Source organism: Chelonia mydas, chromosome 18 (assembly GCF_015237465.2).
Source record: "Chelonia mydas isolate rCheMyd1 chromosome 18, rCheMyd1.pri.v2, whole genome shotgun sequence".
Lineage (NCBI taxonomy): Eukaryota > Metazoa > Chordata > Testudines > Cheloniidae > Chelonia > Chelonia mydas.
Genome location: NC_051258.2, coordinates 3,064,576 through 3,088,101, shown reverse-complemented (window position 1 = coordinate 3,088,101; position 23,526 = coordinate 3,064,576). Strand labels below are relative to the sequence as shown.

At 45.1% G+C, this 23,526-nt stretch overlaps 1 protein-coding gene across 6 annotated transcripts in view; it reads right to left on the bottom strand.

Moving 5' to 3' along the window:
* The window catches only part of CCDC30 (coiled-coil domain containing 30), a 137,635-nt gene that overhangs the window by 19,148 nt on the left and 94,961 nt on the right, over positions 1-23,526 (bottom strand). For all 6 annotated transcript variants that reach the window (XM_037881282.2, XM_043531647.1, XM_037881284.1 and 3 more), the window contains 6 exons: positions 22,693-22,942; positions 18,800-18,976; positions 17,529-17,738; positions 12,644-12,801; positions 4,030-4,195; positions 2,303-2,424 (listed from right to left, as the gene is read on the bottom strand). In XM_037881282.2, the coding sequence (XP_037737210.1) occupies positions 2,303-2,424; positions 4,030-4,195; positions 12,644-12,801; positions 17,529-17,738; positions 18,800-18,976; positions 22,693-22,942 (1,083 nt within the window). The remainder of the gene's footprint in view (positions 1-2,302; positions 2,425-4,029; positions 4,196-12,643; positions 12,802-17,528; positions 17,739-18,799; positions 18,977-22,692; positions 22,943-23,526) is intronic.

The following is a 23,526-nucleotide window of genomic DNA, read 5'->3' as shown; positions in this document are numbered from 1 at the left end:
ATCACAAACCACAGTAACAAGGCCCTTGTCTCTCTACCTAATGTCTGGGTCTGCCCATCTTGGTTTTTGTTTGTTTTTCAATAAGCTACTACTTCAACCAATCAGAAACCAGCTTCTGAAGCAGGGCCCACGCTTTCCACAAGTTGGCTCCTAGAAGGGTCCTATCCAATCCTTCCCCAGGAGACTAGGACAAACAGAAATCCCACCCTGTCTAGTTTTAATAAACCTGGAATGAACTTTCAACCACTTCGATCTCCCCTTTCTCAGCTTTGGTTCTGAAGATGCCAGGCTTAGTTCCTCCCTATGCGACATTGGTCTTCCTTACAATCCCTGAAACCTGTGGAGTGACACTGGCAGAACACTGGGGTAATGTGGCAGTGAACTCTGCACTCTGCATTCACCCCTCCGTTCCCAGGATAATCAGTCAGAGCTTCTCCTTCCTTGCTGCTTAAAATCTTCATCAATTTATTCACTTATTGGTGCAGATTGAACTCCAGAAACATGCCCACATATAGACTGTAAGTGCCCTGACAACCAGCTGCTGGAAAATAACCACCCAACATCACAACACAATACAGTAAATCAGCTTACAGCCAAGAAATCAAATCAGCAGAACATCCCCCATCCCACATCATCCACTTCCCCAAATGCCTTGTCAAGTAGATGGGCTTTTGCAGGGGAATTAGGCCATTTTGGATGTAATGAGGCAAAGCAGATTGCCTCTTGGAGAATGGCGTACTGGTAACTCTCTCTCTTTAATGTCAGCGGGGTCTCTGCTGAGCACAGCTGTGGCAGGCTGGCCCAGAGAGGCGTCTCTCAGGAAGGCAGGACACAAGCCAGTGTAGTGTAGGCTGTATAGGTCAAAACTAGTACGTTCAACTCCACCTGGAAACCAACAGGCAGATAATTGCAGGTGCTCAGGAAGAAACAGGGGGAGGAGTAAAAACATGACAGAAGTGCATTTGTTCCCGCTGAAAAAAACCCGACATTTTGGAAACAATTCAAAATTTTTGTTTCAAAAAATCAAAAAATTTCAACCAAATCAAATATCTCAAATATTGTGAACTTGTTTGAAACTGGAATGTTTTGTGAGTCTGATTCAAATCTGATTGTAAAGGCCTTTTCCGTCAAAAAATGTTTAGATCAGGGGTGGGCAAACTTTTTGGCCTGAGGGGCACATCAGGTTTCCGAAATTGTATGGAGGGCCAGTTAGGGGAGGCTGTGCCTCCCCAAACAGCCAGGCGTGGCCCGGCCCCCGCCCCCTATCTGACCCCCCTGTTCCCTGACAGCCCACCCCGGGACCCCTGCCCCATCTATCCCTCCCTGTCCCCTGATGGCCCCCCGGACCTCCCGCCCCTGACTGCCCCCCGCCACACCATCCAACCCCTCCTCTCATTCCTGACGGTCCCCTGTCCCCCGGGACCCTTGCCCCATCCAACCACCCCTTCTCCCTGACAGCTCCGGGAACCCCTGCCCCTGACTGCCCCCCACGCCCCATCCAACCCCCACTCTCTTTCCTGACTGCCCCCCTAGGACCTCTACCCCCATTCAACCCCCCTGTTCCCTGCCCTCTGACTGCCCCGCCCCCTATCCACACCCCCGCCCCCTGACCACCACCCCGAACTCCCCTGCCCTCTAGCCAACCCCCCCGCTCCCTGCCCCCTTACCGCGCTGCCTGGAGCACCGGTGGCTGGCAGCGCTACAGACGCACCGCCCAGAGCATCAGGACAGGCAGCCGTGCTGCCCGGCTGGAGCCCGTCACACCACCGCGCAGCACAGAGCACCGGGTCAGGCTGGGCAGATTGCGCCGGTGGCACAGTGAGCTGAGGCTGCGGGGGAGGGGGAACAGCAGGGGAGGGGCTGGGGGACAGCCTCCCAGACCAGGAGCTCAGGGGCCGGGCAGGAGGGTCCCGCGGGCTGGATGTGGCCCGCGGGCCGTAGTTTGCCCACCTCTGGTTTAGATGAAAAATGTCTAAAGAGCTCTACAGCCAGTGAAGGTCCTGCAGCACCAGTGCTGTGTGCTCCTGCTGAGACCCCACCTGACTACGTGGTGCCTGTGACCTGCACCACCCTCAGCTCCTGAATGGAAGAACACAGAATGAAGTAGCTGCGGAAGTGGGACATTTACTCCACCTGATTCTGTTTGAAGATGTCAGCTGAAAGCAGATCTCTTAGTGCTGACTGTATTTTACATGGGAGACCAAAGTTTACGCTATAAGCCACTCCACTGTCACAACAGGGACACAAAGAGCAGCTGCGGTGCAACCTCATTCCTCCGTGGCCCTGCTGCTTTGGTAACTACCTGACGTAGATGTCGAGCTGCTTCAGGAGATGATCATATTCCTTGTGGAGGGTTTCCTTCTCCTGCTGCAACAGCGATAGCTGCTCTGAAAGGTTCTGACTGGTTTTTTGACAATGGAGATGCTGAAAAACAGATGCATGTTTTAGAATTTATCTTTAAAAAAAATGCAGGGACGGAAAACATTCTTTCAATCCTCGTGCTCCCGGCTCTGGCCTCAACAGCTTCTTTGTCATAAAGCCTCGTTTTTGCCCCAGTAACCAGACAATGGAACAATCAGATCGAGTCTATCCTGCTCTTGCCATTCCAATGAAACTGCCCTCGCTATGGCCACAGGAGGAGTCTGCCTCTTCCTAGCTAAGTTGGAAGAATGTGGCTCTCCCTATTGCTCCTGGCGGGGACACAGAGAGAAGGGACACAGCTCCCAGGTGTATTGTCTCCTACCCGGATTGCTATGCAAAAGCCCCCATGCTCTGAAAGCAAAGGGGCTGCCTTCTCCTGTTCCATCCTCCTGCCCCCACCCAACCCTCCCATGGAGCTCTCCAGGAGGCAGTAGCTAGGTTAATGGAAGCACTCTTCCATTTGCCTAGCCGTGTCTACACCAGGGGTTAGGCCATCCTCACTACAGCGCTCAGGGCATGACTTTTTCACAGCCCTGAGTGACGCAGCTAAGTGGAGCTAATTTTTAAGTGTAGACCAGGCCTTAACCAGATGGGTGAGATGGTGTTGTGGAGGGGAGCAGAGAGAGCTCCCTCTGTTTTCACATCACCCATATTCTAATCCAGACCCCTAAGAGATCCTGAACACTTGGAATCCCTGTTGAAATCAGTGGAAGCTGCAGGAGCTCAGAACCTCTCAGGATCTGACCCTGTGTTGTCAATTTCTGGGCATGGGCCCTGCAACTCCACTGCTCCAAGACTGAGCCGTCTGGCTCCAGCACCTCTGTTCTCACTGTGGCTCTTCAGTGGGTCCAAATGAGCATTGGCCCCTGGTAGAGACTTCACTGGGGAGCAGGATAACCAGCAAGGATTTATAGGAAAGCAGGACAACCTATTCAGAACAAACCAACATTTACCAGTCAACTAGAATACCACTAGAACACGGTACTAAAGGGTCCTTAGGTTAGTGTGGAAAAGCAAAACTTAACTGAGAGCCCATGCTGGCAGAATTACCTGCCCCTCCTGTCCAAAGCCTCCTGGATTTCATCTCTCTCTGCTTGTTTCCCCTGTACCCTGGGTAGCTGCAATCTTCTATCCCAGTCTGCTCCTACCAAGTTCCTTGTCCCTAGTTGCAGCCGTGCTGTGTTCACACATCCTGCTTCCTACAGCTCCCAGCCATTAAAAGTTAATGTCCAGTCTTTGGTCCTCCATTGTATCTCCCAAGGCAAGTTCATCCGTAAGGGGACAGTTCTTGATAGTTCATTCATACCAACCCAGGCAAGCCCACATGACACCAACATCCCCATCCCTTATCCGCTTGAAATGAACTCCTTCACACCCAGTGGGTAGCAATACAAATTGAGTGGGGATACGGAGTCACACATATCTTTCATAACAATGCAACATACATTTCCACATTCTCCACAGCAGCATTATCAGCTGATAGGAAAGTACTGACTTTTAGCTTGATGGTCTGTATTGAAGTTAGTTATTAGAACAGCAGCATCATTTATGCCAGCAACCTGTCCCCTTCCCAAGCAGCCAACCCCAGAGCAGCAATGTCTAACTTACCTCATTTGATGCTGTTTTTTTTTCATCCTCTAATATATGCAGTTGAGCCTCCTGCTGCTGAAACCTGACCTGCAGCTCAGCATGAGTCTTGGCCAGCAAAGTCTCAGTCTCGTGTGAGTGTCTGAGCTGTTGCTGCAGCTCCTCTGCATGCTGATCCAGGAGCTTCCTAAAAGCATGTCATGGCAATGAGGCAACAATGGACAACCGCTGATAAGAAGTCAAGTTGACAGGGTTTCAGAGTTACTCTGAGCCTGGTCCACACAGAGATTTTGTATCAGAATAAATAGTTATACCAATACAATCCCTAGTTGGAACCCAGTTATATTGGTATAAAGGCGCATTATACCAGCATAGTTTATTGTCCTTTCCACATGGGAATAAGCTTTACTGGTATAAGCACCTTTATTCTGGTATAACTGCATCCACACTGTGGGAGCTGTACCCTTTAAACTACACTGGTATAGTTAAAGAGGTACAATTTTTGGGTGTAGACAAGGCCAGTTACAAATGCAAAGCCCCCTCTGAAGATCATTAGTCATTAGAACTGTGAATCAGAAAGACAATGAAATCATAAAGAGCTAAGAATACTGTGACCTAGGGACCCATTGATGCCAACTGGCAGAGGGGGTCATAGGGTTTTACAGGGATCCCCTGGGTCTGATATCTGCATAACAGTTCATTGAAGGGTGGCATGTGAGATCTCTATCGAGAGCCAGTAGCCCACTGGTCATCATAACCAGTGTGAAATGTATGTATGGATAATATTTAAGGATTTATGTATCTATCCTGAAAATTATACTCTTAAGTAGGGGCTGTCAATTAATCGCAGTTAACTCACGCGATTAATTAAAAAAAATTAATCGTGATTAAACATATTAATCGTGATTAATCGCAGCTTTAATCACACTGTTAAACAATAATAGGATACCAATGGAAATTTATTAAATATTTTTGGATGTTTTTCTACATTTTCAAATATATTGATTTCAATTACAACATAGAATACAAAGTGCACAGTGCTCACTTTATATTATTATTTTTTATTACAAATGTTTGCACTGTAAAAATGATAACAGAAATAGTATTTTTCAATTAACCTCATACAAGTATGTAGTGCAATCTCTTTATTGTGAAAGTGCAACTTGCAAATGTAGATTTTTTTAATTAAATAACTGCACTCAAAAACAAAACAAACAATGTAAAACTTTAGAGCCTACAAGTCCACTCAGTCCTACTTCTTGTTCAGCCAACGGCTAAGACAAACAAGTTTGTTTACATTTACGGGGGATAATGCTGCCCACTTCTTATTTACAATGTCACCTTAAAGTGAGAAAAAGGCATTTGCATGGCACTTTTGTAGCCGGCACTGCAAGATATTTATGTGCCAGATATGCTAAACATTTGTATGCCCCTTCATGCTTCGGCCACCATTCCAGAGGACATGCTTCCATGCTGATGATGCTTATTAAAAAATAATGTATTAATTAAATGTGTGACTGACCTCCTTGGGGGAGAATTGTATGTTTCTTGCTCTGTTTAACCCACATTCTGCCATATATTTCATGTTATAGCAGTCTTGGATGATGACTTAGCACATGTTCTTTTTAAGAACACTTTCTCTGCAGATTTGACAAAATGTGAGTTTTCTAAAGATAGCTATAGCACTTGACCCAAAGTTTAAGAATTTGAAGTGCCTTCCAAAATCGGAGAGGGATGAGGTGTGGTGCATGCTTTCAGAAGTCTTAAAAGAGCAACACTCTGATGCAGAAACTACAGAACCCGAACCACCAAAAAAGAAAATCAACTGTTTGCTGGTGGCATCTGACTCCGATGATGAAAATGAACATGCATTGGTTTCCACTGTTTTGGATTGTTATCAAGCAGAACCTGTCATCAGCATGGACGCATGTCCTGTGGAATGGTGGTTGAAGCATGAAGGGACATATGAACCTTTTGTGCAGCTGGCACATAAATATCTTGCAACACTGGCTACAACAGTGCCATGCGAACACCTTTTTTGACTTTCAGGTGACATTGTAAACAAGAAGCTGGCAGCATTATCTCCCATAAGTTCAACTTTCATGATAAAGAGATTGCACTACAGTACTTGTAATGGGGGAATTGAAAAATACAATTTATTTTGTTTTTTAAAGTGTATATCTGTAATAAAAAATAAATATAAAGTGAGCACTGTACACTTTGTATTCTCTGTTGTAATTGAAATCAATATATTTGAAAATGTAGAAAACATCCAAAATATTTAAATAAATGGTATTCGAATTTTAACAGTGCGATCAATCGTGTGATTAATCGCAATTTATTTTTTAATTGTGCGATTAATAGCAATTGATTTTTTTACTCACTTGACAGCCCAACTCTTAAGGTCTTGGAGTTAAGACAAATCACCAGGAGGTGATATATGTTGGAAATGTTCCTTCCAGGCAGGAGGTAACAGAGACCTCTCTCCCTATCCGGTGATTTGTGTGTTCTGTTTTATGCCTCACTGTGTGCCTATCTGCATACTGAGCCACAGGCAAAAGAAGAGACTGAGAAATCTACAAGAGAGCAAGTCTACAAAATGAAACCAACAGCAGGGGGTGAGTTGTTTATGAATAAAGACAAAGGATGGGATTGGTATATCTTGGGGGCCTAAGAAACACATGGAATCCGTCATCTCAGAGGCAAGCTGACAGTGTGTCTGTCTCATGAAAGGAGGGTCACAGGCAACCTGGCTGTAAAGTGCTGCTGAGAAATACTTGGTTAGACAGAAGAGTATCTAGTTAGTTAAGCCTAGGGCAGGCCCTAGCATGTGTGCTGGGATTTTATTTTATATGTAACCATTTGTTTCAATTCTTCCACTTGTGACTACTTGAATATCTCTGTTAAATAAACGTATATTTTATTTCACTCTGTACATATGCAAGTGCTGTGTGTTAAGCGGAGTGGTGATCAGAGGTGCCTGGTAAGCTAGGTGTCAAGTTTCCTTCCCCACTCTGAACTCTAGGGTACAGATGTGGGGACCTGCACGAAAGACCCCCTAAGCTTATTCTTACCAGCTTAGGTTAAAAACTTCCCCAAGGTACAAACTTTCCCTTGTCCTTGAACCCTGTGCTGCCACCACCAAGCGTTTTAAACAAAGAACAGGGAAAGAGCCCACTTGGAGACATCTTCCCCCAAAATATCCCCCAAAGCCCTACACCCCCTTTCCTGGGGAAGGCTTGATAAGAATCCTCACCAATTGGCACAGGTGAACACAGAGCCAAACCCTTGGATCTTAAGAACAATGAAAAAGCAATCAGGTTCTTAAAAGAAGAATTTTACTTAAAGAAAAGGTAAAAGAATCACCTCTGTAAAATCAGGATGGTAAATACCTTACAGGGTAATCAGATTCAAAACATAGAGAATCCCTCTAGGCAAAACCTTAAGTTACAAAAAGACACATAAACAGGAATATACATTCCATCCAGCACAGCTTATTTTACCAGCCATTAAACAAAAGGAAATCTAACGCATTTCTAGCTACATTACTTACTAACTTAACAGGAGTTGTAAGTCTGCATTCCTGATCTGTTCTCGGCAAAAGCATCACACAGACAGACAAACCCTTTGTTCCCCCCCTCCAGATTTGAAAGTATCTTGTCCCCTCGATGGTCATTTTGGGTCAGGTGCCAGCGAGGTTATCTTAGCTTCTTAACCCTTTACAGGTGAAAGGGTTTTGCCTCCGGCTAGGAGGGATTTTACAGCACTGTATACAGAAAGGTGGTTACCCTTCCCTTTATATTTATGACACTAGGGTATATTGTTTCTTTGGAAGCAGCCAACCTATGAATATTCTGAGGGTCCAGTGGACCAGTGGCTGGACACATCAGGGAGATGTTTGGAGGACTCAGGGTTTGGAGTGCATGTATTGCTAACCTGTAGAGAGACAGCAGGACCTGCCAGGCCCAAAGGGAAAGACGTGTGTTGCCCATGGCTGATGGAGTTGGGGCGCTGAACCTAGCAGACAAAGACAGGGCTTCCCCACGGCAAGGACAGAGGGGAGCGAGGTGCCTCCCAACCTTGGGTAACCCCAGGAAGTGTCACAAATGCTAACTGCATATCTTTGTGTTGTGGCCACTACACATGTTGCCATTCCTGGAGTCAGAGACCTTGTGATGGGGAAAAGATTTATTTTAGGACCTGTCCACATGGGAAAGTTAGGTGTGAAATAAGCTAGGGAATGTAAAGTGCAATAGCTTCTCCACACTAGCTCTCCGAGGAGACACTTTTATTCCACTTCCAAAATGGATTAACCAATGCGGAAAAGCTATTCCCCACTGTAGACAAGCCCAGAGTCCATCCTCACCTGAGAGCAGGTGCAGGTCCTACCCAGCCACTGCAGGAGGTGCACTTCCGAAGTTCATTCCAGTTCTAGGGATATCATGGTTCTAAGCGTATTCACCATTAGCAGTACAGGGAGTCCCCCTGAAACCGCCAGTTATCTCCAGGACCAGAATGACCTTGTTAACCTTACCCGTTGTTCTATACCCCAAAGCAAACATGCCATAGAACCCCTCCCTTGCTTCGGAACAGTGCGGCATAATCTAGGCGTTTACGTCCGTAATGGAAGCTTCCAACAGTGACTGATGCAGCAATGTCTGCCTGAGTTTGCACAGGGACAGGGACTGTAGTGGGATGTGCCCCATTCAGTCTCAGGGGGAGTTAATGCTGAGGCCAACTGAGGACCATTTCGAAGTTGACACTGTTAACGCTTTCATTGCTGATCACCCAGCCAATGTGTTTATCCATTGGTACTGAACGCCCTGGTGAATGCTGGGGTGGGGGGCAGTGAGGAAGGCGGGTGCTGTCAAAGGTTGCCGGGGTGGGGAATTATGGGCCTAATTCAGTCTGAGGTTACAGGACTCTACTGGCAGAAAGTCCACCAAGAGCAGTGGCACAAGAGCCAGCTGGCGGGGAAGTGGGTGAGATCAGCACCACCCCAGGCAGCCTCTGCAGTGGAGTTCACACAGAATACTGCCCAGCGTGCAAAGCCACGGAGCTGCTGCAGCTGCTCCTGTGCGTGCTGATCCAGGATCTTCCTGAAAACATGGCATGGCAATGAGGCAGAATCCCTAAGGGTCCTGCCTTCCCTCTAGGGAAATGATTTTCCTGATCCAGCTGCCCCTGTGGGTTGCGTCCCCTTGTCCTTGAAGAGTCGACTCAGGCTCTAGGAGTTCCCAAAAAACTCTCCACATATTTCCACAGCCCTAATAATCTCTGTTGATGTGAAATGCACTGTACTATCTATGCAACCTGGCACACAATGGCTATCTCTGCTGTGGACATTCCAATCAGCACCAAGTCCTTTCCTCCCTTCATCCCATCTAGCTTGCTGAATATTCACACGTGTTTTCCAAGACTAAAGCCCAGTCCCCATGTCCTTAATTTACCCATACTTCTCTATAATCTCAGCACACTACGCCCTTTGCCAGTGACCCCTGCTATGTTCGTACTGGCTGTAAATGCAGACATTACAGCTTATGCCATAGGCGCTGACTCCGTGGGTGTTCCAGGGCTGGAGCACCCACGGGGGAAAATGGGTGCCAAGCTCCCCACCAGCAGCTCCCCACCAGCAGCCAAGCTCCCCACCGCACCTCCCTCCCCAGCTCACCTCTGCCTCCGCCTCCTCCCCTGAGCACGCTGTGTCCCCGCTTCTCCTCCCAGGTTGCCACCGCGAAACGGCTGTCTCAAGGCGTAACAAGCTGTGGGAGGGAGGGGGGAGGAGTGGGAACATGGTGTGCTCAGGGGAGGAGGCGGGGAAGAGGCGGGGCCAGGGCAGGGGTTTAGGGAAGGAGTCCAATAGGGGCAAGAAGGGGGCGGAATTGGGGCAGGGACTTTGGGGAAGGGGTTAGAATGGGGGCAGGGCAGGGGCAGGAGGAGGCGGGGCAAGGGTGGAGTCAGGGTGGGGTCAGGGATGGGGGTGTGCGAGCACCCCGCAGTGCCAGAAGTTGGTGCCTATGGCTGATGCTATTTCTCATTTCACTTAACAATATGTTTAGACAGACAAACAGATAACATTAGCTACCGTCTCTCTAGGCTCTTATACTGTGTCCATCACCATGGTATCTGAGTGCCTGCTCTGCTGCTCAGCCTTATAGGTAGGGCCCTACCAAATCCACGGTCCATTTTGGTCAATTTCACAGTCATAGATTTTAAAAATAATAAATTTCATGATTTCAGCTATTTAAATCTCAAATTTTATGGTGTTATAATTGTAGGGGTCCTGACCCAAAAAGGAGTTGTGTGTGTGTGTGTGTGGGGGGGGGTCACAAGGTTATTGTGGGGGGAGGGTCACGGTACTGCTACCCTTACTTCTGCACTGCTGCTGGCGGTGATGCTGCCTTCAGAGCTGGGCCCTCCGTCAGCAACGGCTGCTCTCCGGCTGCCCGGCTCTGAAGGCAGAGCAGAAGTAAGGGTGGCAATACTGCAGTCCCCCGAAAATAACCTTGAGACCCCCTTGCAACTCTCTTTTGGGTCAGGACCCGCAATTTGAGAAATGCTGGTCTCCCCCGTGAAATCTGTATCGCAGAGGGTAAAAGCACATAAAAGACCAGATTTCATGGGGGGAGACCAGATTTCACAGTCCATGACACATTTTTCATGGCAGTGAATTTGGTAGGGCCCTACTTATGGGACTCAAAGTTGTAGATTTAATGCTATTTACTATATTTGTCTGGACCCTTCCTGCCCCTTTCCCAGTTTGAGAAATTAAACACAGTTACTTTTCTATTCAGGGCCAGATTCGGGGTTCAAACAGCCTCTTGTACTCTTGGCCCTGATGCCTACATATTTTATCCTGTCCATCATCTGCCAGTGTGGTAGCTATAATGGATTCCAGTTAAACTCCATCCACTGTCTGCCCTTCATCAATAGTCTTTGTTACTCCTTTCAATAATGCAGTCAATGAATCACATCAGAACGCACACTCAGTGAGGGGTGGGGGAGATGGTAATGGTGTTTGGTAATGCAGAAAGTAACTGACACTTAGTGTCCAATGACACACAAAGCTGGGAGCACTTTCTAAAGGCTTAGACCAGAGAAAAGCCTAAAGTATTATTCACATCAAGTCTGTGGACCATGGCTTTGCCAGGATGGAACAAATAAAATCCACAGGATGATTAAGGTGGAACTCTATGGCCTTTCCTTTGCCTGTATAGCCATACTGGCAAAGCCCCCTACTGTAGACACAGCTTATACCAAAAAAAGGAAGTTTTCTGCTAGCGTAGGTAAACCTCCTCCCCGAATGACATCAGCTATGTCGACAGAAGCACTCTTCTCTCGGCATACCTGTGTGTGCACCTGGGGATTTGCCAGCATCACTATGTTGGCTGAGTGGGGGGTCTCTTCACATCCTGACTAACTTAGCTAGGCTGACAAAAATTTGTAGTATAGACCTGACCTCTCAGTCACCCCTTTGGAAGGAACGTAGTATGTGCCCATAACATCAACTTATCTTTCAAGGCTGTAGTCAACTGGATCACTCACTAGGGCCTGCTGCTCACTCGCTCTAGGAGCTGAAGCCCAGATTCCATAACGATGGGCACACTATAACCAAGGCCCTGTGTACTCTGCAGCAAGCTGGACCTAGCTTTTGCGGTGAGGTCTCTGGGTTCTGCAGACTCTGGTGGAAATCTGGACCGTCCCTGGCAGCTTTGGGTGAATTTAAAAAATGGAGGTTTTTGTTGAGTTATCGACCTGGCAAACCCTCTCTGCCAGATCCACCTACTCCTCCAGTCAGGAGCAGTATGGTTTTGTGGCTGGTGCACTGGACTGGGAGTCAGGAGAGCCGGGTTTTATTCTCTGGGTTCTGGAATAGAACCCAGCTCTCCCACCGACTTGATGCATGACCTTGGGCAAGTCACTTCCTCTCTCTGTTCCCCCTCCCAACCTTTGTCCATCATATTTATTTAGACTATCTGTTCTCTGGGGCAGGGACCATCTTGTGCCCTGTATTTGGACAGCACCCAGCCCTGCGGGGCTCTGATCTTGGTTGGGGTCTGGAGGTGCTGCCATATCACATATAGAAATAATAATGCTAAAACCCCATTCTGGGGCAGGGAGGCTTTTTGCTGAGCTGAGGCGCCCTGTGACTGGAATGCCTTCCCAGCAGAACACTGGCAGGCTGGATATTTGCTCCACATCTGGAGGTTTTTGCTGCTTGCCATTAGGCCTTTGCAGCCCCCTGTGGAGTTTACTTGCAGCACACACCATGCGACACTCAAGTCACACCGCCCCAAGAGGACTGCTCAGAACTCCCTTTCTAGGGTTTTGATTTCTGTAGGGGAGACCATGACAAAAGCATTCCCCTGCCACCTCCCTCCTCCTCCTTAGGGTTGTCAACAATGCCCATCACTACAGCCTGGTGACAGTGCAGACACCCTTAGTTCTGGGGGGGGAGGGGATCCCCGTGCCCACACTCATCATTTCCTGTTCAGGCTAATGCAGTAATGCAGCCCATCTCCACTGCCAGGCAGAGCGCCATGTAAATGGTAGGCCAGCATGTTCCCGGAGCAGCCAGCATCCTGGGACTAGCACCCCCTCACCTCAGCAACATGACAATCTCAGTTCCTTTCACCTTTTCCGCTGCTCTTCCTGGAACTGCCGCCGCAGCTGAGTTTCCCTTTCTTGGGCCTCCTTTAACTCCTCCCCCATTTGTTTCCTGCCCAAAACGTGGGTCTCAGTTAGGCGGAGCTGGTGATGGGACTCCTTCAGTTTTTGCTGTAGCTCCAAAACCTTGGGGGAAATTGGTTGCAGATTAGACAAACAGTAAATGACAGGTTTTGGCTGGATGCTGTCAATAACAGCTGGCTACTGCAAGTCAGCATGGGCTGCGGGAGAACAGAACCTGTCTCTGGTACAGTCGGCAGGGCCAGCCTCCCCTACCCCTGCTGCATGCTAATTTGTGGTACCACAATGCCACCTCTCCTGCCTGAAGGAATGGCTTCTCCGAACCTTTGCTACAACAGGGAATGCACAGACAGCGACTACATTAGAAGCAAGAGGAAGACCTAGGACAGGGTAGGCCCATTACTCAGTGAGGAGGGAAAAACAATAACAGAAAATGTGGAAATGGCAAAAGTGCTTAATGACTTCTTTGACTCGGTTTTCACCAAGAAGGTTGGTGGTGTCTAACATAGTGAATGCCAGTGAAAATGAGGTAGGATCAGAGACTAAAATAGGGAAAGAACAAGTTAAAAATTACTTAGACAAGTTAGATGTTTTCAAGTCACCGGGGCCTGATGAAATGCATCCTAGAATACTCAAGGAGCTGACTGAGGAGATATCTGAGCCATTAGTGATTATCTTTGAAAAGTCATGGAAGACGGGAGAGATTCCAGAAGATTGGAAACGGGTAAATATAGTGCCCATCTATAAAAAGGGGAATAAGGACAACCCGAGAAATTACAGAGCAGTCATCTTAACTTCAGTCCCTGGAAAGATAATGGAACAAATAATAAAGCAATTAATTTGCAAACATCTAGAAGACAACAAGGTGATAAATAACAGTCAGCATGGATTTGTCAAGAACAAATCATGTCAAACCAACTTGATAGCTTTCTTTGACAGGGTAACAAGCCTTGTGGATGGGGGAAGCATTAGATGTGGTATATCTTGACTTTAGTAAAGCTTTTGATACAGTCTCGCATGACCTTCTCATGAACAAACTTGCATGCCTAATTTAGTTCCACAGTGAAAAATACAGTGAATGGAAGCAGTGAATGAGGAAGCAGTGAATGCGGTAGAGGAACCCCCAAGGGGAGAGGCAACTCTTGATCTAGTCCTGAGTGGAGCGCAGGATCTGGTCCAAGAGGTAACTATAACAGGACTGCTTGGAAATAGTGACCATAATATAATCACATTTAATATTCTTGTGGTGGGAAGAACATCCCAACAGCCCAACACTGTGGCATTTAATTTCAGAAAGGGGAACTATGCAAAAATGAGGAGCTTAGTTAAACAGAAATTAAAAGGTACAGTGACTAGAGTGAAATTCCTGCAAGCTCCATGGACACTTTTCAAAGACACCATAATAGAGGCCCAACTTAAATGCATACCCCAAATTAAAAAACACAGTAAAAGAACTAAAAAAGAGTCACCGTGGCTTAACAACCATGTAAAAGAAGCAGTGAGAGATAAAAAGGCATCTTTTAAAAAGTGGAAGTCAAATCCTAGTGAGGTAAATAGAAAGGAGCATAAACACTGCCAAATAAAAGGTAAAAATGTAATAAGAAAAGCCTAAAAGGAGTTTGAAGAACAACTAGCCAAAAACTCAAAAGGTAATACCAAAATGTGTCTTAAGTACATCGGAAGCAGGAAGCCTGCTAAACAACCAGTGGGGCCCCTGGACGATCGAGATACAAAAGGAGCACTTAAGGACGATGAAGTTATTATGGAGAAACTAAATGAATTCTTTGCTTCAGTCTTCACGGCTGAGGATGTTAGGGAGATTCCCAAACCTGAGCCATCTTTTGTAGGTGACAAATCTGAGGAAATTGTCACAGATCGAAGTGTCACCAGAGGAGGTTTTGGAATTAATTGAGAAATTTAACAATAACAAGTCACCGGGACCGGATAGCATTCACCCAAGAACTCAAATGTGAAATTGCGGAATGATTAACGATGGTTTGTAACCTGTCCTTTAAATCAGCTACTGTACCCAATGCCTGGAAGATAGCTAATGTAATGCCAATATTTAAGAAGGGCTCTAGGGGTGATCCTGGCAATTACAGACCAGTAAGTCTAACGTCAGTACCGGACAAATTAGTTGAAACAATAGTAAAGAATAGAATTGTCAGACACATAAATTGTTGCGCAAAAGTCAAGATGGTTTCTGTAAACGGAGATTGTGTCTTACTAATCTATTAGAGTTCTTTGAGGGGGTCAATAAACATGTGGACAAAGGGGATCCGGTGGACATAGTGTACTTAGATTTCCAGAAAGCCTTTGACAAGGTCCCTTGCGTAAATTAAGTTGTCATGGGATAAGAGGGAAGATCCTTTCATGGATTGAGAACTGGTTAAAAGACAGGGAACAAAGGGTGGGAATAAATGGTAAATTTTCAGAATGGAGAGGGGTAACTAGTGGTGTTCCCCAAGGGTCAGTCCTAGGACCAATCCTAGTCAACCTATTCATAAATGATCTGGAGAAAGGGGTAACCAGCGGGGTGGCAAAGTTTGCAGATGATACTAAACTGTTCAAGATAGTTAAGACCAAAGCAGACTGTGAAGAACTTCAAAAAGATCTGACAAAACTAAGTGATTGGGCAACAAAATGGCAAATGAAATTTAATGTGGATAAATGTAAAGTAATGCACATTGGAAAAAATAACTCCAACTATAGATACAGTATGATGGGGGCTAATTTAGCTACAACTAATCAGGAGAAAGATCTTGGAGTCATCGTGGATAGTTCTCTGAAGATGTCCATGCAGTGTGCAGCGGCAGTCAAAAAAGCAAACGGGATGTTAGGAATCATTAAAAAAGGGATAGAGAATAAGACGGAGAATATCTTCTTGCCCTTATATAAATCCATGGTACGCCCACATCTTGAATAGTGCACACAGATGTGGTCCCCTCATCTCAAAAAAGATATACTGGCATTAGAAAAGGTTCAGAAAAGGGCAACTAAAATGATTAGGGGTTTGGAATGGGTCCCATATGAGGAGAGATTAAAGAGGCTAGGACTTTTCAGCTTGGAAAAGAGGAGACTAAGGGGGAAAATGATAGAGGTATATAAAATCATGAGTGGTGTGGAGAAAGTGAATAAGGAAAAGTTATTTACTAGTTCCCATAATATAAGAATTAGGGGCCACCAAATGAAATTAATGGGTAGCAGGTTTAAAACAAATAAAAGGAAGTTCTTCTTCACTCAGCGCACAGTCAACCTGTGGAACTCCTTGCCTGAGGAGGTTGTGAAGACTAGGACTAAAACAGGGTTTAAAAGAGAACTAGATAAATTCATGGAGGTTAAGTCCATTAATGGCTATTAGCCAGGATGAGTAAGGAATGGTGTCCCTAGCCTCTGTTTGTCAGAGGGTGGAGATGGATGGCAGGAGAGAGATCACTTGATCATTACCTGTTAGGTTCACTCCCTCTGGAGCACCTGGCATTGGCCACTGTCGGTAGACAGGATGCTGGGCTGGATGGACCTTTGGTCTGACCCAGTATGGCCATTCTTATATTCTTATGTTCAGGGCTCCCCAGGTTGGAAACAAAATACTGGGTGAGATTCATAAATATTCTTTGGACTCTTCCAGCAACCCCAGGGGGAAGGGATAGCTCAGTGGTTTGAGCATTGGTCTGCTAAACCCAGGGTTCTGAGTTCAATCCTTTAGGGGGCCATTTAGGGATCTGGGGCAAAAATTGGGGATTGGTCCTGCTTTGAGCAGGGGGCTGGACTAGATGATCTCCTGAGGTCCCTTCCAACCCTGATATTCTATGATTAACTGACTGCTCCAATGAATCAGTGTGAGATACTAGACTGCATTTTCGAGGGTGGCCCCGATTTTCCTCTCATTTACATTGGTGTAAAGCATAAAATTGATGTAACTACAAAGTGAGGAATCAGGCTTGGTACCATATTGCATATGCATTTGGGTACAGAGTTAAGGCTATCTGTGCAACCTAACTGTATTATTATTTGCTGCTACTGCATGCTTACAGACTAGATCCTGCAAACAGACCCATGTGGACAGAGCTCAGCAACCACATACAGTCCCGCTTGCTTCTATAGGATTCTAGGTGCACACATGGGAGCACCTGGATGACATGAACTGCAGGATTGGGCCTTAGTTTGCAACTTCTGCACAGTTTTTTGGATGGAATGTTTATAGATTAGTATTCAAATCAAAGGAGGGGAGGTAGGAGAGATTTGCTTGCCTCTGCTTGAGTTTATCCCCATCTCTGTATGGGTCTGATCCAAAGCTAACTAAAGCCAAGAGGAGGCTTTCCACTGATTTCAATGGGTTTGGATTAGACCCTGTATTGCTAATCCAACTCAGAGATCACTTTATTAATTATTATTATTAATATTGCTGGAGCACCTAGGAACCCAGTCATGGACCTGCTGTGCTAGGCACTGTAGAAACACAGAACAAGAAGACAGTCCCTGCCCCAAAGAGCCCACAACCTAAGTACCTGACAAGAGTTATCAAGTGGGTACGGACAGAAAGGCAGACGCGGGAGTACAAAGAAATAATGGGAAAATATTCTGAATTTCAGAAATAAGATTTCAAAGATGATGTTCAGATTTGCATATTAATATATTCATTGTGTTCCTCGTAATAATTGAAATGCACTTCAAATACTTCCGAAAACCTCACAAGTGATCAAAAACGAGCAAACTGTGCATCTGAGTACTAAGACATTAGCTACCAGTGCATGCTTTTTAGTCTGAACTTCTGCAGACTACAACTGATGAATGCAGATTTGAGACTAATGCAATGTAGGTTGTATATTTACCTTTTTCTCTGCATCAGTAGCCCTAGATTTCTCCAGTGCAAGTTTCTCCTGCAGACTGCTCTGCAGTTTACTACTCTGGGAGTGCTTCAGCAGCTCCAGTTCGAGTTCTTTGACTTTCTGCTGACTGTGCTCCCATTGCACAGTGAGAGAGGAGCACATTTTGGTTGAGTCGGTTAACTTCGACTGGACTTGTCTCAGTTCAGCTTTGACCTGAGTTTGACAAGGAAAGAAAAGTACAGAATTGAGCACCGACTTCCATGTGCTTCAAGCAAAATGGACTGATAGGAAAAAGGGAGGTGGGGTTACTAGACAATCCAATATAGCGAAAGATAAACAAATGCACAATGTTTTGGGCTGAGTCAGCGCCAATGCCAGCTGCTCCCAGGATCATCAGGAGAGTTGGGTTTCTGTATGCTTTAAAAATATCCTTGAAAAATAAATAAAGAAATACTGGACACGGCAAGATATTTCAATTAATGCAACAGTCGTTAGAGCCAACATCGAGGTAGAGGAATGCAAATGTGCAAGTCTAGGGCGAGATTTTCAAAAGATTCAGCTCTACAAATCTATTCAAACAGTCACTGATTTTCACGTGTTTCCAGGACTCCTGCACTGGGAGACTGGGATCCCATGAATATGGATCTAAGATGACAATGTTCAAAGAAGAAATGCTGACTTCTAGTTCCAGGCCTGACCTTTACTCCCCCTGTGGCCTGGGACTTAACCTCTCTGCCTCAGGTTCCCCATATGACAAGTGGAGATAACAGCTACATAACTTCCTCCCAGGAGAGTTGCGAGGATGAATCAGTGAGCACATGGAAGAGGTAAAGCTACATCTATTACAGAGCTAGATCTGGTGCAGGCCACGAACGCCTTTATCACTCTCCAGCTCAGGAGTAATTACTGAGCGCCTACCAGTCCTCCTCATTTGGGACTTCCTCAGACGATACGGGCTGGATGCTAATTGGGGTGCTACAGACTTTGCATTAAATTCTGTCTCCTTTATGTTAAGGCAACTTGATGCCACTCTGGCAGTAGAAAAGAGGCCCTAATAACTTACTACTAGCATTTTAAGTTACTGCCAATGCAGTGTAAACGGCCTTTGCATTCTTGAGAATCTGAACCATGAGAAACTGAGCAAAACTTGCATCTCACCTTTTGTCTCTGAAAGAGCTGGGAATGAAACTCCCACATGCCCCCAAACTGTGGTGAAAATGCCCCTGGAACCCATGATGGCTCTTTTAATGCAGTGGCACACACCATGCACGTACCTTGGTGCTTTCTTGCTGGAGCAAGATATTATACTTCTTTAAGTCCAAGTTTTTCTCCCTTTCATATCTCAGCTCTTTCTCAGCTGAGCTGCACAAATTCTGAACTCTGTGGAAATCCTGTCTCAGTTGTTGCATTTCCTCCTGTTGCTGCTGCAGGAGTCTCTCTCCAGACAGATACTGCATTAATAAGGAAACAGAGGCATGTAAGGAGGGGGAAAATTAGGATGATAGGAGGATTCTTGGTTGAAAAAAAGTCTTGATTAAAAAGGGGAGGTGAGGGCAGCAATAAAAAATTAAAAAAGTAATACATAGTAATGAGTACTAATCAACAGTTAGGAAATTCAGACGATTGATAAGGGAAGCAAAAGGTATCAATGAAAATTCTGTGGCCAGTCAAATTCAGGAAAATAAGAAGGGATTCTTTAAATATTTCAGGAATAAACAAAATTCTTGCAAAGGTATAGGTACGATACTAGACAAGGATGGTAAAATTATCAACCAGGATGCAGATAATGCCAGTGTTCAATAAATATTTCTGTTCATAGATTCCAAGGCCAAGGCCAGAAGGGACAACTGTGATAATCTGGTCTGACTTCCTGTTCTGTATTCAGAAAGAAGGAGGATGATGTATTCACATCTTATAGTGATAATGAAATACTTACTATTCCATCAGTAACAAGGGAGGATGTTAAACAGCAACTATTAAATATTTTTAAATCTGCAGGACTGGATATTAAGGGAATTCAGCAAGGAGCTCTCTGAACCATTAATGTTGATTTTTAACAAATCTTGGTGCATGGGGGGAGTTCCAGAGACCGAAAAAAAGCTAATATTGTGCCAATATTTGAAAAGGATAAATAGGATGACCTGGGTAACTTAAAGGCCAGTTAGCCTGACATCAATCCTTGTCAAAATCATGGAAAGGCTGATATGGGATGCAATCAGAAAAGAATTAAAAGACTGTAGCATAATTAATGCCAATCAACATGGTCTCATGGAAAATAGGTTTTGTTAAAAATGATACCACTTTTGATGAGATCACAAGTTTGAATGATAAAGGTAAATGATAACACAACATACTTAGACTTCTGCAAGGCATCTAAGTCCCACATGACATTCCAATAAAAACGTAGCACTATGTAAAGTCAATGCAGCCAATATTAAATGGATTAAAAACTAGTTAACTGTCAGAGTGCAAAAAGTAATTTTAATTGGGGAATTGTCATCCAATGAGAATGGTTCTAGTTGGGGTCTTGTAGGGATCTGTTCTCAGTCCAGTGCTATTTAGTATCTTCATCAATGATCTGGAAGAAAATATAAAATCATTGCTGACAAACTTTGCAGATGAGGACAGATCAGTTATACTGACAGACCTGGGCTGCTTGGTAAGGTGGACTCATTTGAACAACATGCATTTGAATACAGACTGACGCAAGGTCATACATTAAAGAACAAAGAATGTAGGTCACACTTATAAGACTGTACTCTGGAAAGCAGTGACTCTGAAAATGACTTTGGAGTCATAGTAAAAACCAACTGAACATGAGCTCGCACTGTGATGCTGCAGCTAAAAGGGTGAACACAATCATAAGCAGGGGAATATCAAGTAGGAGAAGGGTATTACTTCTGTGTATTGCATTAGTAAGACTGTTATGTTACACCCCTTATTCTTTATGGAAATATGCTTACGATATGGATATGGCATAACAGATATATGTTATGTAAGATGGGTCTTGTAAGGTATCGTTGGAAAGGTAATAATTTACTGAATGTGATTATCCAATTTGTATGCATGTATCATTTCTGTATCTAAAGTTAGGAATATTGACTATGTAATAATTACAGCTGGGTGTGTACTTGGGAAACCCCCACCAGACAACAGGCCTTCAGCCTTGATGGGCCATTAGGAAGAAACAATAAGACTTTGAAGATATTAATCTCTCTCCTTCCTGAGAGGCGTCCTGGGATGCTGCTATGACACTACTTGGTCATGTCACTTGGTACTAAACACCATCTTGGACTTCTAGTAATTTTCCACTAAAAGGAGGGGGAGGTCAAGACTGTGAAACAAAAGTTTCCCGCCTTATGTAAACCTTATTTAAGGCTGGGGAGTAAGCTGATCTTTGTTTACTCTTCATGGAATCCCCACCCAGGATGACTGCTGGAAACACCTAAGGGCACGTCTTCACTAGCAACATTAAAGCACTGTCATGGAGCTCTCCCAGTGCTATAAAAAAAACACCTCCATGAGGGGAGTAGCTACCAGCGCTGGTGCACTGTCTACACTGCCACTTTACAGTGCTGAAACTTGCAGCGCTCAGGGGTGTGTTTTTTCACACCCCTGAGCGAGAAAGTTGCAGCGCTTTAAAGTGGCAGTGTAGACAAGACCTAAGGAACAAGGACAAAGGGAAAGTGGGAGGAGTACTGAACCCAGGCTGGAAAAGGGATCTGGTCTGTGAATAAGATACCTGAAGATTTAAGCTGCAAGCAGGGTAGCTAACCTTCAAGAATTTCTGCAACCTGCCCAAAATCAACATTTAGAGCGAGAAATTACTTCTGGAAACCAGTCTCTTTAAGATCTTAAGCTTGGTATTGTGTTTTGTTTTATTTGCTTAGTAATCTGCTTTGTTCTGTTTGCTATCCCTTATACTCACTTAAAATTTACCTTTTATAGTTAATAAACTTATTTCGTGTTTACAGCATAACCCAGTTTGTGCAATTCATATCTGGGGCGGGGAGCAAGAAGCTGTGAATATCACTCTCCACAATGAGGGAGAGGGCAAATTTTTATGAGCTTGCGCTGTGTAGACTTTTTTATACAGCGCAAGACAGTATTGTTTTGGGTTAACTCCCCAAAGGGGGTGTGCACTTGAGTGCTGGGCAACTTCCTAGCTGAGTATTCTCATAGAGAGCTGCCTGCAGACTCTGTGTGATTCTATAGCTGGTGCATCCCTACCTGTGTGTGTGTGCTGCCAGAGGCCGGAGAGCCTGATTCAGCAAAACAGGGAGAGGGAGCCTAGGCTAGTGGAGCAGATGGGCTCAGTGAAACCCCAGTACATCAGGTGGCATCCCAGATGCAGGGGTGGGGGGTCCAACCCGTCACAGAGACTATTAGTGGATACTGTGTCCCATTCTGTGTCCCCACCTCAAAAAGGCTTTTCTAAATTTGAAAAGGGTTCAGAGAAGAGCTACAGGAATAATTTGAGGTCTGAAAAACCTGCCTTAATAGTGAGAAACTAAAGAAGCTTGATCTAGTGAATTTATCCAAGAGAAGGTTAAGTGATGACTTGATCACCACTTACAAACACCTATACGAGGAAAAGATTTCTGATAGCAGAGGGCACTTTAATCTACCAGAAATATGCATAACAAGATCCAATGTTTGAAAGCTGAAGCTAGACAAATTTAGACAAGAGAAAAGACACAAACTTTTAACAGTAAGGGTTACTAACCACTGGAACAATTTACCTAGGGATGCAGTAGATTCGCCATCACTTGAAGTGTTTAAAGTATGACTGGTTTTCTTTCTAAACGATATGCTCTAGCTCAAACGAGTTATGGCTTAAGGTAGAAATTACTGTCTATGTCCTGGGTTAAGCGGGAGGCCAGACCAGATGATCAAAATGGTTCCTTCTACCTTTAAATCTATTAATCTATGAAGCTTCATATAGGAAGATGGGAAAGTGAAATTGGTTAATTACTTGTTTTTTTATATATGTATTTTACCCAGGTAAATTAATCAGTTCTCCACAACATGCAATGATGTTCAGTGGCTTGTTGGCTGATAAAAACTATTTCACTGTTCAAGTTCACTTTTTATCCAGCTTATGCCCCTACACTGGTTAAACCACTCAAAATGGAGGAGTGGCACTTATTGTAAGGGGCTCTCATACCTGTTTAATGCTCATGTTTAATGCTGTGTTACATTCAGAGCTCCGGGGGTCGAGAGGCTGGGTCTCTTGGCTCATCTCAGATTTAATGCTTACAGCCTCTTCTATCTTGTTGTGAAATTGTTCCCTTGTAGCCAGGATGTCTTGTCTTAGCTGAGCATTTTCTTTCTGTAACAGTTGTTTTTCTTCATTGCTCCCCTTCACCTGCTTTTCTAACTCCTCTGTTTTCTTGTTGCTCTCTAATAGCTTGGTACTTGAGGTAAAAATAGTAAAAAAACCCAAACAAACAAACTTCAGTCAAATTACTCATGATGGGTGAAATTCACCATTGTAAAGGGTCAGCAATATGCCTAGGCACCACTGAAGCTCTCAAGTGGCTCACAGGCCTTATGCTAATAGTTCTACATAGGGTGAATTTCACCCAGAGACTTGGGGCTTGTCTACACGGGCATTTTACAGCACTGCAACTTCTCGCTCGGGGAGGTGAAAAAACACCCCCCTGAGCGCAGCAAGTTTCAGCACTGTAAAGCGCCAGTGTAAACAGTGCCCCAGCGCTAGAAGCCGCACTCCCAGTGCTGGTAGCTACACCTCTCGTGGAGCTCTCTCCCAGCGCTCTGCCGTGACTACACAAGCCATGTTAAAGTGCTGCCGCGGTAGCGCTTTCGCGTTGCCAGTGTAGATTAGCCCTTGCGCTGGAAAAACTAAATCTGAGGCAATTCACTCCTTTAGTTATGTTAGTGCAAGTCTGTGTATGGAGACTCTTATTTCTGTTTCAGAGGGTCCACAGGCAGAACTTGTACTTACTACAAAAAGGTGTGAATTACAACCAATTTCGAA